Raw genomic sequence first — 15,687 nt, 5'->3', positions numbered from 1 at the left:
CAAATATTTGCAGATTTTTTTTTATGTAGTGTGTCTGTTGTCAGCTCAAACAAATACCGCTCGGCGCATTTCTCGTACGACACCTGGAAGGTGTAACTTTGTTCCCCGTTATAAACAAAATGATTTTTAAAATCGAATATTACAGGGCCATTCAATAGAGCAGTCCCAATTAGTCGAGTGCGATATTCCTTTTATTAATACGCATTAACAGGGACAGTAAAACGTGAAGAATAACCATTACTCCCGTAGTGGAAGTGTCGCCCCGGTCTGAGCTGACTGCTGCCACCGTGGAGCAGCGCTACTGATTTGCTGCCTCAGTACTGGTGTACTCTTCACGTTTTACTGTCCCTGTTAATGTTGTTGTTGTTGTTGTTGTTGTTGTTGTCGTCGTCTTCAGTCCTGAGACTGGTTTGATGCAGTTCTCCATGCTACTCTATCCTGTGCAAGCTTCTTCATCTCCCAGTACCTACTGCAGCCTACATCCCTCTGAATCTGCTTAGGGTATTCATCTCTTGGTCTCCCTCTGCGATTTTTACCCTCCACGCTGCCCTCCAATACTAAATTGGTGATCCCTTGTTGCCTCAGAACATGTCCTACCAACCGGTCCCTTCTTCAAGTCAAGTTGTGCCACAAACTCCTCTTCTCCCCAATTCTATTCAGTACCTCCTCATTAGTTATGTGATCTACCCATCTAATCTTCAGCATTCTTCTGTAGCACCACATTTCGAAAGCTTCTATTCTCTTCTTGTCCAAACTGGTTATCGTCCATGTTTCACTTCCATACATGGCTACACTCCATACAAATACTTTCAGAAACGACTTCCTGACACTTAAATCTATACCCGATGTTAACAAATTCCTCTTCTTCGGAAACGCTTTCCTTGCAATTGCCACTCAAAATTTTATATCCTCTCGAGTTTGACCATCATCAGTTATTTTGCTCCCCATATAGCAAAACTCCTTTACTACTTTAACTGTCTGATTTCGTAATCTAATTCCCTCAGCATCACCCGACTTAATTCGACTACATTCCATTATCCTCATTTTGCTTTTGTTGATTTTCATCTTGTATCCTCCTTTCAACACACTGTCCATTCCGTTCAACTGCTCTTCCAAGTCCTTTGCTGTCTCTGACAATCACAATGTCATCGGCGAACCTCAAAGTTTTTAATACGTGTCGTTAAATTGGATATCGTACTATACTAATTCTGGACACACAATATTTTGCTTTAAAAACAATTCTGTTTGTAATGGAAAACAAATCGACTCTTTCTGTCTACACGTGGCAATGCACGAAAGACGTGATTAGCAGTATTTGTCTGGGCACACACGACCTACACACTACAAAAACGAAGTTGCAAATATCTCCCGAAACACCAGAGAAAATCCACCTGACGGCTCTTGGGAGAGATACCCAGTATAGCTGATACCTTTTATCAGTTCTTTGTCTAATCATTGAACTTAGGATTAGATTCCTAAATGAAACTTTAACGCTCCAGAATAGCTCATGCTGGTTTGAAATTTTGTGTTAAGTGAAAACTGTGTAACATGTGCGTGCAGGCCGCAACATGAAAAAATTTTATTTTTTCAATCTCTATAGATAAGAGCAAGTGTCCTGACTGAATCACTGACTCATCATCATCCAGCCCAAACCGCTAAGCATAGAAAATTGGAATTTGGAGAGTGTTTTGATCTTACACTCTAGGCACCATTTAAGAAGGGATTTTTCATAATTCCACCCCTAAGACGGTCAAATATGGAATGAAGAGTTTTTTTGAAAAATGTGACTATTAAAGCAATTCTGAAGGTGGAACTGTGAAAAATGATATGTTTCTCAGTCAGAAACAAAAAAATACTTGTTTCAACATTTTTGAAAACTGAACCCCTCAGGGAGTGAAATAGTGAGTGAAATTTTTTTTTCCCTTTTTGTAAAAGAAAGAACTACTCAGTACTTTAAAGGTACATCTATGAAAAGTAGTATTTGACATCTAGGTTAGAAATAAAAATAATATATTTTAAATGTTTTTGGATTTCAATCCCTAAGGGGGTGACAGGGGATGAAATGTTTTATGAAAATATTTCATAATCCAAGCATTTTTAAAACAAAATCTATGAGAATTTGTATTTGGCTTCTCAGTTAGACATAAAAAATGTGTGTTTCAGTGCTTTCGGAAACCCAACACCTAAGAGAGTAAATAAGGGATAAAAGTTTTAATGGAAATATTTTGCTATAGCAAAATATTTTTAAAGCTAAATCTATCAAAAATGGTATTTGATTCTCAGTTAGAAAAAACGAAATATCTGTTAGGGGACGAAAGTTTCTACCGATAATCACCACAAGAACTCAAAAGGCAGCATCAACAAAAACCTCTGAATCCAGCTACCAGAATCATTTTTTGGTCAGATGTACATTCGGAGAAGACCAGGCTTCTACTGCCTTAATTAGCAACACTTTTGTAAGGTGGTGATACAGCTAACACTGCCTTTAAACTCCTGTTCAGCCTCATCAAATTTAAAATGTTTGTATGCAATATCTCTAGGCTGAGAAGTGTTCTCTAGGAGTGTAAATTTATTATATGGGATGAGAGTACTATGGCCCACAAAGGCAGATTTGAAGCAATTAACGAAACTTTGAAAGACATAAAATGTGACGATCGTGTGATAGATGGAGTTCCTGTGCTCTGGCAGGGGACTTTAGCTTCCTTTTGTACGTAGAGGAGCCCGAGCTGATGAGGTTAGGATGTGCATAAAATCTTCGCATCTATGGCCCTATTTCACGAAACAGCATCTAAAGAAAAATATGGGAGTCCATGTAAGAGGTGACAAGTGTGCTGGAAAGTTTTCTGAACATCTACTGAAAATAGGGAACAGTAGTCACAATCTTAAAAAACTAACAGATAGAATTTACCCCGATATTTTGATTGTATGGACGAAGTTCACAGACTGGATGTGTGAACAGGGCGTACAACACCCGAGAACAACAGAGCTGGCGCTATTAATGACATACTACTTATGTCCTTTTGAGGGTCAGAAATGGAATATAGTTCTATGGAGTCAGTGTGGCAGACAGATGACGTGGTCCACTAACCAGTGGAGTTCCTTAATAGCACTAACCCACCTGATCTTCTTTCTCCCAAACTTCTCCTTAAGGTTAGTAGAACAATCATGCTACTACTGTGGACCTTGAACTGCCTAAACTTTGTAATGGTACTAGACTACGAGTAACTGCTCTCCACAAAAACATTACCAACGCCACCATTCTTACCGGATGTGCTCGGGGTGAACCGGTATTCATACTGTGAATACCATTTACACTGTCTGACAACCCATTTGAGTTCAAGCGATTACAGTTCCCCCTCGCAAGCCCACTTTGCAATGGCGCTCAATAAATATCCTGGCCAGTCGTAAAAGTTGGCAAGTGTCCACCTAGGGGAGGACTGCTCCTCACACGGCCAGTTCTACGTCGCCTGTTCGAGAGTCAATTCTGAGAGCAGCCTGGTGATTTTGCGCCAAACACTACAACCGGCAGTGTGGTATATCGAGAATAGCTTCAATAACTTCCAACATCCTGCCTGCATCTCCGTTACTTTTAGACCAGGTACGCTGTTTCTAGATTGCTGACTTGTACACGTACAATGTGTGTAAGAACTTACGAGGGTGGTTTGGAAAGTCTTCTAAACGCAATAGAAAAAAAAAGTACTTACATCACTGAAACCTTTTCTATTTTTCAATGTAGTCTCCTTGCAGATTAATGCACTTGGTCCAACAATGTTCAAGTGCCTCGATCCCATCTCGAAAAATGAGTTTCCTCCAGGCCTGCAAAGTAGTTGTTAACTCCGGTTATCAGTTATTCGTCTGAAGTGAATCTTTGACCACCAAGAAAAATTTTCAGTTTTGGGAAGAGCTGGAAGTCTGACGGAGCCACGACACGTGAATAAGGTGGGTGTGGCAACAATTCGTACCTAAGTTCGCGTAATTATGCCATGGCGATGGCAGGTATGGGGGCGCGCATTGTCTTGATGGAAGATGATTTTCTTCCTTGCTAAACCTCATCTTTTTCCCCGTATCTTTTGTTGCAGGAGGTTAGCACAGTATTCTCTGGCAATTTTTTGCCCAGTGGGGAGATAATCAACAAACAGAATCCCATTCGTATCCCAGAATACTGATGCCGTGACCTTTCCTGCCAAAGGAATCATTTTTGCTTTCTTTGGCTGCGGACAATCAGCACGTTTCCACTGCTTTGACTGTTGTTTTGTCTCTGGTGTATACTAGTGCACTCAAGTTTAATCTGCGGTTACAAACTGGTGCAAAAAACCTTGTTCATTTCTCCTAAAATGGGCCAAACATTGTTCCAGTATGTCCGTTCTCGTGCGTTTTTGATCCAGTGTCAAGAGTCATGGCATCCGTCTTGCAGATATTTTTTTTCCATTTCCAATTCTACAGTTAAAATGTGGTATGTCCTTGCAAATGAAATCTGGCAAGCATGAGCAATTTCACGCGCTTTCAATCGGTGATCGTCCGTGACCATTTTGTGCACTTTTGCAATGATTTCTGGAGTAGTGACGCATCTCGGCCGACCTCTGTGCGGATCATCATCTAAGCTCACCTGACCAAATTTAAATTCATTTGTCCACTTGGCAACAGTTGAATATGAAGGATCAGTCACCCAGTGTATTCTGGAAATTGGCACGAATGTCCTTTGCTTTCATACCTTTCTTCTCTCTCTCTCTCTCTCTCTCTCTCTCTCTCTCTCTCTCTCTCTCTCTCTCTCTCTCTATTTGTTTAGTCGGTTCCGACTCTTCGTGACCCCATGAACCAAATCACGCCACTTTTTCCTGTCTTGCACTTTCTCCCGTAGACCTTCCAGGTTGGAACACATTGCTTCTGTGATGCCATCGATCCATCTCATCCTCTGACGTCCTCTTCTTCTAGTTCCTTCAATCTTCCCCAGCATTAATGTTTTTTTTCCAGCGAGGCATGCCTTCGCATTGTGTGTCCAAAGTAGGTTAGCTTTTGTTTTAACATTAGACCTTCCAGGGAGAAATCTGGTTTAATTTGCTCCAATATTGATCTGTTCATTCTCTTTGCAGTCCATGGAACTCTAAGAAGTTTCCTCCAACACCACAATTTGAAGGAGTCAATTCTTCACCGTTCAGCCTTTCTAATGGTCCAGGTCTCACATCCATACATCACAATTGGAAAGACTATAGCCCTCACAATACGGATCTTTGCTGCTAGTGTTATATCTCTGGACCTTATAACCTTGTCAAGGTTTGACATCGCCTGTCTACCGAGCAACAGGCGTCTCCGGATTTCATGTCTGCAGTCGCCATCAGCAGAGATCTGGGAACCGAGATAACTGAATGTGGTCACTATCTCCATGGTTTCTCCTGCTATATCCCACAAATTGGTAGGTGTAGTTGCCATAATTTTCGTTTTCTTCACATTCAGCATAAGACCGGCCTTTTCACTTTCGTCTTTCACCTTCAGTAAGAGTGTTCTCAATTCTTTTTCTCTTTCTGCCAACAGGATCGTATCATCTGCGTACCTGAGGTTTTTTACATTTATTCCAGCTATTTTAATTCCTGTTTCTCCTTCATCTAGCCTCGCATTCCTCATAACACGTTCTGCATACAGATTGAATAAGTACGGTGACAGTATGCAGCGTTGCCGGACCCCTTTCTGAATCTTTATCCATTTCGTTGTTCCATACATAGTTCTCACCGTGGCTTCTTGGTCAAGGTATAAACTCCGTATCAGATGAATGAGGTGATCTGGTACACCCATGTTTTTCAGTACGTTCCATAATTTTTTGTGATCGACGCAGTCAAAGGCTTTGGCGTAGTCAATAAAGCAGAGGTACACATCTTTCTGGAATTCTCTCGCTTTTTCCATAATCCACAGAATGTTAGCAATTTGATCTCTAGTTCCTCTTCCTTTCTTTTACAAAGTACTTAACCACTGCTCGAATATCGATTTTTCCATCTTCGCAAATCACTACGCGGAAACAACAACAGAGCCACGTCACCGCCACAGTTCTCTTCCGAGATGTGGCACGTGTTTACAGGCAACAGTCCAATGAATATCACGTGAACAACTCGTTGCGCTAGCACTGACCTCTTGTGGTGATTCCGTATAAATTCAATTAAATTTTTTTTTTAAATGTGCCAATGTTGGGTGAAGAATTGCTTTATTAAATTTTAATGCCCTGTTGGCAGCTTAGTTTGCATAGACTAGATACAATGTTTGCACAGTGTGTACATTGAAACTGTAAGTAATGGATGAAAGAACATACAAATTTATGAGAACATACAGTCTATGTGAGGTAAGCAGCAGATGCTAAGCAACTTTTACATGAAAATTGTGTTTTTTGTCAGTCCCCTTTCCTCCGATGTAACAACAATCAACTTGTGCACTCCAGGAATATGGTGAATGAACATGAGCAAAGTGACCCTGTCGTTCAGATCACTCTGCAAGGCTCACCTGACTGAGAGGAGGAGGGCTCTCTGAGCACCGTTTGCCAAACGGAACTCTTTTTTAGCGAGCTGCCGACGGGAAAAGACACTCAGCGGCTTACACGTCAAACTTTACCTGTTCACTTCACTTCCCTTCTCTTCTGAAATAGGTCTGCGGGCTACTGGAGTTACCTTGCCTTCTTGGCTTTCCTCAAGGGATTCTACATTTTGTTTTGTGAAGCGCACTAATTTACATTTATATTAATCGAGAAATAACCCTGTATCATTACTGATTTACGAACATTCTCCCGACTACACAAAAAATCTGCACACAGTATCGAGAACGACTTAAATGGATGTTGCAATGGTGTGAGGGTTGGGTTGGGTTGGGTTGTGTGGGAAAAGAGACCAAACAGTGAGGTCATCGGTCTCATCGGATTAGGGAAGGACGGGGAAGGAAATCGGCCGTGACCTTTCAAAGGAACCATCCCGGCATTTGCCCGGAGCAATTTAGGGAAATCACGGAAAACCTACACCGGGATGGCCAGACGCGGGATTGAACCGTCGTCCTCCCGAATGCGAGTCCAGTGTGCTGACCACTGCTCCCCTAGCTCGGTGAGGATTGGGGCCGAGGTGGAGGAGGACGGAGGACGCGGGGCACTCACCGCTGGTGATCCTCTTGTTGACCACCTGCCCACAGCGGAGACACTTCTTGACGCGCGAGGCGCACTCCTCGCAGGTGATGCGGTGCCCACACGGCTCGAACCGCACGTTCTCGTCTCCGAGCTCGGAGCAGACGGCGCACTCGACAGGCGGGGGTGCGCTGTGGCCGTGGCCCTGGCCCCGCGCCTCCGCAGGCTGCGGGGGCGGCGCGGGAGGTGCCGAGTGCGGACGCGCCGGCACGCCCTGCAGGGGGTGCGGAGCGGCGGCGGCCAGCGAGGCTGTCGCGTCGGGTGTCGCGCTGCGGCCCGGCTGCAGAATTGCGTGTGAAAAATGCAGAACAGGAAAATGTATTTTTAACTGTCAGCGATAAGTGAAATGTGATATTATGAAATCTGCTGAGGAAGCAAATGGAACTTCACAGCAAACATAAACATAGCCAAAGCCTTGCGGACAAACAAAAATTACGTGAAGCGAAATGTAGTGTGAGGAGGGCTATGCCAGAGGCGTTCAATGAATTCGAAAGTAAAGTTCTGTGTACTGACTTGGCAGAAAATCCTAAGAAATTTTGGTCTTATGTCAAAGTGGTAGGTGGATCAAAACAATATGTCCAGACACACTGTGACCAAAATGGTACTGAAACAGAGGATGACAGACTAAAGGCCGAAATACTAAATGTCTTTTTCAAAAGCTGTTGCACAGAGGAAGACTGCACTGTAGTTCCTTCTCTAGATTGTTGCACAGATCACAAAATGGTAGATATCGAAATAGACGACAGAGGGATAGAGAAACAATTAAAATCGCTCCAAAGAGGAAAGGCCGCTGGACCTGATGGGATACCAGTTCGATTTTACACAGAGTACGCAAAGGAACTTGCCCCCCTTCTTGCAGTGGTGTACCGTAGGTCTCTAGAAGAGCGTAGCGTTCCAAAGGATTGGAAAAGGGCACAGGTCATCTGCATTTTCAAGAAGGGAAGTGGATCAGATGTGCAGAACTATAGACCTATATCTCTAACGTCGATCAGTTGTAGAATTTTGGAACACGCATTATGTTTGAATATAATGACTTTTCTGGAGACTAGAAATCTACTCTGTAGGAATCAACATGGGTTTCGAAAAAGACGATCGTCTGAAACCCAGCTCGCGCTATTCGTCCACGAGACTCAGAGGGCCATAAATACGGGTTCACAGGTAGATGCCGTGTTTCTTGACTTCCACAAGGCGTTCGATACAGTTTCCCACAGTCGTTTAATGAACAAAGTAAGAGCATATGGACTATCAGACCAATTGTGTGATTGGATTGACGAGTTCCTAGATAACAGAATGCAGCATGTCATTCTCAATGGAGAGTAGTCTTCCAAAGTAAGAGTGATTTCAGGTGTGCCGCAGGGGAGTGTCGTAGGACCGTTGCTATTCACAATATACACAGATGACCTTGTGGATGACAACGGAAGATCACTGAGGCTTTTTGCGAATGATGCTGTGGTATATCGAGAGGTTGTAACAACGGAAAATTGTACTGAAATGCAGGAGGATCTGCAGCGAATTGACACACGGTGCAGGGAATGGCAATTGGATCTCAATGTAGACAAGTATAATGTGCTGCGAACATACAGAAAGAAAGAGCCCTAATCATTTAGCTACAATATAGCAGGTCAGCAACTGGAAGCAGTTAATTCCACAAATAATCTGGGAGTACGCATTAGGAGGGATTTAAAATGGAATGACCATGTAAAGTTGATCGTCGGTAAATCAGATGCCAGACTGAGATTCATTGGAAGAATCCTAAGGAAGTGCAATTCAAAAACAAAGGAAGTAGGTTACAGTACGCTTGTTCGCCCACTGCTTGAATACTGCTCAGCAGTGTGGGATCCGTACCAGATAGGATTGATAGAAGAGATAGAGAAGATCCAACGGAGAGCAGCGCGCTTCGTTACAGGATCATTTAGTAATCGCGAAAGCGTTACGGAGATGATAGATAGACTCCAGTGGAAGACTCTGCAGGAGAGACGCTCAGTAGTTCGGTATGGGCTTTTGTTAAAGTTTCGAGAACATACCTTCACCGAGGAGTCAAGCAGCATATTGCTCCCTCCTACGTATATTATCTCGTGAAGAGACCACGAGGGTAAAATCAGAGAGATTAGAGCCCACACAGAGGCATACCGACAATCCTTCTTTCCACAAACAATACGAGACTGGAATAGAAGGGAGAACCGATAGAGGTACTCAAGGTACCCTCCTCCACGCACCGTCAGATGGCTTGCAGAGTATGGATGTAGATGTAGATGTACACCATCAGCACTGCACACCCCTCCCAAGAAAGGGCTCTGTGTGTTTGGGTCATGTCCAGTACGGACGCGTCTTATGAGGACATCACTGTCTGCACAGTTGGAATAAGCTTCGAGGCAGTGAGCGGCAAAACTGTACGCAGTGTGTTACACACTGCGGGCTTTCAAATAACAATGAAATGGTGCAGTGTGATGGCTCTCAACTACATACCCTCAGACTCAAAGTTGAAATATTAAAAGTTTCGGCCAGTTTCGTTGTCTAGGGGCCGGGATACGTAGTTGCCACATTACGAGCCAAATACTGCTGAGTCTAGAATACACAATATGAGTATACACATGAATCGAATGGAGAAGGTTCGTATCACTCGGCAATTGTGAATGTAATGTAGAAATTTATAAATGAAAGATTGTAATTAAATAATATCTGCAGGTGCTATCTTAACGACTTTGAATGATGAATACGATAGTAGTAGTACTTTCGAGAATGTGGTATATTTCTGCAAAACACTTATTGGTGTCGATGGTCCAGCAATTAAATAAAATATACGTTCAATAACAGGGAAACAATAGATTCCTACTGCATTCCTGCGACAACATAGCTCGCGAGATATTTACTTCTGAACAAGTAATACGTCTTCACTGCAGAAACCTCGGGAATCTCACAAGTTCGCAAGTCGGCGCTCCGAAGTATTTCTATATCTTGTGACCACGCGCAAACTGCTGCACACTCTCCGAGTCTCTCTCTCTCGCGACTGTGCGTCCGTCACGCGGTCACATCCAGCACTCCCCGTGTCCTGTCCCGTACTGTCCGTGTCCTGTGCCGTTCTGCCCACAACTCTCCTCCCGCTTCCATCCAGTCTCCCCAATCACGAGCACTGTGATTGGTTAGAGCGCTCGCACCATGTCTTAAAGCAAACACACCCACACAAACATAATAAAACACATTTGATATACTGGATTTACATTTAAATAAGTTGAAATTAAATAAATATTCCTACGGCTGGACCATAAACACACACTAATACACATTAATAGATACATAAACAAATTAAATAAATATATATAAAAGAAATAGAACAAAAGGTAGGCCAGTAGCCTAATATCTCTGTGCTTTCTAAAACAGTAAATATTTAACCAATTTCTTCATGAATAGCATATGTTGGATATAAACAAAGACATAGATGAATAAATATATTTATAAGCATGCTGATACCGTTTTTTCTTGTCAGTGTGGAGTACTTATGGCCTGACGCGATTAGTAGTAATCGGCCACTTTGACCTCCAATAGCTCGTGTACTATTCAAGTTACACACCTGTAATTTATACCAATTTAGGTTACACTAATAGCTTTCTAAAAACATGCCGAGCGACGAAATCAGAAGAACCCTTTAAATTTTGGAAATTTGTGACTGGGTGTTACTTGCACAATTTACAGTCAGATACTAAACTCTAAACTAATAAAGATACTGAAAATCTGACTACACCATCAGAATCGTCGTGAAAATAATGGTAATGTACATGTCTCTTTTTGAGGTATCATGATTTACCTGGCTACTATTCATTTCTATACGAACTGTGAAATGTCTGCCATGACGGTTTCGCAAAGTCCGCCACCTTTGGCACTCTCTGAGTGGCTTCTTCACCTACACAGCGTCACCTTGGAATTCCCAGCCAAACGGCCAATGGACCACATGGTCCAGCCATTGTGCGGCCACCGACTAGCCGCGGTCTGCCGAGAGGCCCCAGCACGGCCAGGCCAACTCCGAACTTAGAATATTTTCAGGGCGTCTCACAACTCGTCCGTTGCCTCACAACACGTGGGTGAACTCGGGACAGCAAGAGTTGGGGAGGGGGACCTGCTCCTTCCTTCCCCCCCCCCCCCCCCCATCCCTCCCAGAAAAATATGACCTTCAAAAACACGAATTTGTAGCCTGCCCCACAACACAAACACAACAATTAATAGGTAATTACAGTTCATTCTAAAAATAAGGTGGCACTCCAGTCTACTATAGTTAGTAGCAATGCAGTCTACTGGAGTTAGCAGTTGAGTAGATATAGAAAAAATTGTGAAGCTGAGCATATACTTTCTCACAACACTGATCCATTTTAATGTGGTTTATACGTTTCATATTTAGAACCTAAGGAAGATGATGATTTAACACCTGAGGTTAAATATTTATCTTTTATTATTGTTACAAAAAAAGTCTATATTACTTTCTGTAAGAAGAAACCAAGTGTTACTTTCTGAATGAAAATTTTGTACTGCAGTGAATGATGGCTTTGGACTTCTTTTTTTCTGAACTAGTATGATCTTTGTTTTCTTTCCTGATTACATCCATTTGAATCTCCTGTCTGCAGATGATCAATGTATGGTAGATGTAGGTTTATTATTTTATAAAAATCGCATAAATCCTAGTAGCATGAGACTAGTTTGGACTTATTGCAGTTTGACAAACGTAACGTAACAGAACAGTTATTTTGATAGTGAAATAATAATAATAATTATTATTATTATTTTTTTTTGCTAACACAATGAAAAATTTGCACTGCAAGTATAGATACTACAATGGAAGGAAAGCAAAGTTTTAACTGTTCTGGCTTATGTACGAGTAAAAACCTCAACAGAAATTAAAAGTCATTTCCTACCAGACATGGAGCAAGTCTAGGGAAGTGTGGGTCACATGTAATGTCGTCTCCTCAGGGTAAAACACATAGACTGCCTAAGTACGTTCTGCAAAGGAGTAAAGAAAGTCATCTGTAATTTCACAGTTATACACATTCAGTATCAGGATTGGTCGATCTGTCCCGGAAGGTTAGTTGTAGAATGCTTCATCAGTCCTAGAGAAATAACACACATCGGTTTCTACATCCAGAAGATGAGACGACAAATGTGGTGGTCTGTTAGAAAGGGAGGCAGCTTGAAGAAATGTGGAACATGTAGAGGGTACTGACTAGTATCAAGTATACCCAGAACTGTTTGGTGGGGAATCTCAAGACTATTTCTTCATTAGTATCAGTAACACCTTCCCTGCTCGAGATGCAGTTTGGAACCGAGTCAATGTGCAGCATAGCTTGGTATGACCATTTCTGCCTTTCATGTTACTTTATTGATGCTGGATGCTAATGAACTCCAGGGCTGTTTGTTCAGTTAACGATTACTGATGGAGAATGCAACCAGACGCAAAAACTTTTAAGGAGCTCTATTTTACGAATACGACTGGTTTCAGGCCATTACATCCACTTCCGACAGCTGGTTCAAATGGCTCTGAGCACTACGGGACTTACAATCAGAGGTCATCTGTCCCCTAGAACTTAGAACTACTTAAACCTAACTAACCTAAGGACAGCACACACATCCATGCCCGAGGCAGGATTCGAACCTGCGACCGTAGTGGTCGCGAGGTTCCAAATTGAAGCGCCTAGAACCGCTCGGCCACACCGGCCGGCTCCGACGGCTGGTCCTGCTTTTTGTTACAGTATAAGAATTGTTAGTAGAATGTTGTCTACTTCTGTAGTTTCTTCTAATGAACAGCATTTTCTTTCATTCTGGTGTTTATGCATTTCTGGAGGAAGCAAAAAGTAAACAGCACACACATCGCAAACCATGTCACACAAACATTTTGCAGTATTCTTCATGTCAGTTGCAGTAGTAGACATGTGCTTTACATGTACTATTTTTGCCTACTGTATACAAAAATGTATTACAATGAAAGACATCACATACAGGAACATACAACACATCTATAACACGTTTTAGTCAATGATCATACACACATCAAAAAAAGTTTTGCATCACCTTGGTTCCGAGAGTTCCGGAACCTGTACAGAAAATTGGAATAGATATCAACATAAACATCATTTCCATCATTTCTACTGCTCATGGAAACCACACATTGCGTGTTGTGCCACCATGCAACAATACCTTCAGAGGTGGTGGTCCAGACTGCTGTACACACCAGTACCTCTAATACACAGTAGCATGTCTTGCACTGATGCATGCCTGTATTCATCATGGCATACTATCCACAAGTTCCAGACTGTCCCTCCCCTCAACGGCGATTCAGCGTAGATCCCTCAGAGTGGTTGGTGGGTCACACACCCATGAACAGCCCTTTTCAACCTATCCCAGGCATGTTTGATAGGGTTCTTGTCTGGAGAACACGCTGGCCCCTCTAGTCGAGCGATGTCGTTATCCTGGAGGAAGTCATTCACAAGATGTGCATGATGGGGGCACGAATTGTCATCCAGGAAGTTGAATGCCTTGCCAAGATGCTGCGGATATGGTTGCACTATCAGTCGGAGGATGGCATTCACGTATCGTACAGCCGTTACGGTGGCTTACGTGACCGGCAGCGGCGTACGTCTACCCCCACATAATGCCACCCCAAAACAGCAGGGAACCTCCACCTGGCTGCACTCGGTGGACAGTATGGCTAAGGCATTCAGCCTGACCGGGTTGCCTCCAAACATGTCTCTGGCGATTGTCTGGTTGAAGGCATATGCGACACTCATCGGTGAAGAGAACGTGATGCCAATCCTAAGTGGACCATTTGACATGTTGTTGGGCCCATCTGTACCGCACTGCACGGTGTCCTGGTTGCAAAGATGGACCTCGCCACAGACATCGGGAGTGAAGTTGTGCATCCTGCAGCCTACTGCGCACAGTTTGAGTCTTAACTCGAAGTCCTGTGGCTGCACGAAAAACATTATTCGACACGGTGGCATTGCTCTCAGGGTTCCTCCGAGCCGTAATCAGTAGGTAGCAGTCATCCACTGCAGTAGTAGCCCTCAGGTGGCCTGAGCGAGGCAAGTCATTGACATTTCCTGTCTCTATCTCCTCCACGTCCAAACAACATCGCTTTGGTTCACTCTCAGATGCCTGGACACTTCCCTTGTTCAGAGCCCTTCCTGGCACAAAGTAACAGTTTCGGATGCGATCGAACTTCGGTATTGACCATCTAGGCACAGTTCAACTACAGACAACACGAGCTGTGTACCTCTTTCCTGGTGGAATTAATGGAACTGATCGGCTGTCGGAACCTCTCCGTCTAATAGGCGCTGCTAACGCACGGTTGTGTACATCTTTGGGCGGGTTTAGTGACATCTGTGAACAGTCAAAGGACCTGTGTCTGTGATGCAATATCCACAGTTAACATCAACCTTCAGGAATTCCGAGAACCAGGGTGAAGCAAAACTTTTTTCGATGTGTGTATATGAGGGCGTAATGGAAACTATTACCTTACAATTTTTTATGTGAAAACTCTGACACTGGCGATGCACGTATTTCTATCACAAGAGATTAGTTTGTTGATAACATCACTGTACAGTGTTTGACTTTGTTGACAGAGCCACATACTCAGCTGTGCTCATATTGCTTCATCACTATCAAAGTTACATCATCCAAGTTTTTCTTTAAATTTTGGAAACAGATGAAAATTGGAGGATGATTGATGACAGTTAACCCAAGAAGTCTGAGTATTGCAGATGCTGCAGCATTAGTGTGTGGTCTGGTATTGTCACGCTGAAGAAGAGCGTGCTTCAGGTGTGGACAGTTATAAACTCAATTACAGCACACTGCTTCCCACGCACTGACATAATTATTTTGCACACCACCACATTACAGGCCACAATTCGTAGCCCTCTGGCAGTAGCGGGTTGCAATTTGTGTCAGTGAAGTGGGAAAGTCAGCTGAGTAATATGAATGAATTGTAATACCTCAACTGATACTGAGAACAGAATACCGTATTTACTCGAATCTAAGCCTGTGGCTTAGAATCGAGTGCAAAGCAAGCGGAAGTTCTGAAAAATGTTGGTAGGTGCCGCCACAACTAACTTCTGCCGTCGAATATATGTAGCGCTACACAGGCATGCTTTGCAGGCACAAAGATAAATACTGGCACCAAAACCTCTGCGCCAGTAAATAAATTAAAAAACTGCATCTTCATACATTATCCGACGAAGTAAATAGACATTCTGTAATGCTCATCTTCGAATGTAGGAGCATTTCAATGTACTACGAAAATCCACTGGCAAGACTGGGATGTTTGTCAATCAAAATGGCCATGTGAATCACATGCAGTATTCTCTTCACCATAAGAATAATATGAATATAAACATTTTGCCATGTATTGTGTCGTGTTTGCTGCTAACTCATTTAAATCCTGTCTGCCTAATAAACTACGAAACTAGAGTGAGACAACAGCAAACGCGGAAGAATATACATATCGTGTCATGTTTATATTCGTATTATTCTTATGCCTAATAGTGATACAGTCAGAAATGAAG

The 15,687-nt window shown here is 42.9% G+C and overlaps 1 protein-coding gene across 1 annotated transcript in view; it reads right to left on the bottom strand.

Annotated features, from left to right (window-relative positions):
* LOC124553637 (E3 ubiquitin-protein ligase MIB2) overlaps window positions 1–15,687 on the bottom strand; it is a 219,376-nt gene that overhangs the window by 4,093 nt on the left and 199,596 nt on the right. The window contains exons 17-18 of the mRNA XM_047127508.1: window positions 8,944–8,956; window positions 7,121–7,278 (exon numbers count right to left, since the gene is read on the bottom strand). Coding sequence (XP_046983464.1) covers window positions 7,121–7,278; window positions 8,944–8,956 — 171 coding nt within the window. The remainder of the gene's footprint in view (window positions 1–7,120; window positions 7,279–8,943; window positions 8,957–15,687) is intronic.

Source organism: Schistocerca americana, chromosome 11, assembly GCF_021461395.2.
Source record: "Schistocerca americana isolate TAMUIC-IGC-003095 chromosome 11, iqSchAmer2.1, whole genome shotgun sequence".
NCBI classification, from domain to species: domain Eukaryota; kingdom Metazoa; phylum Arthropoda; class Insecta; order Orthoptera; family Acrididae; genus Schistocerca; species Schistocerca americana.
Note: the sequence above shows the minus strand (reverse complement) of the source record. Positions and strands in the feature narration are given on the sequence as shown.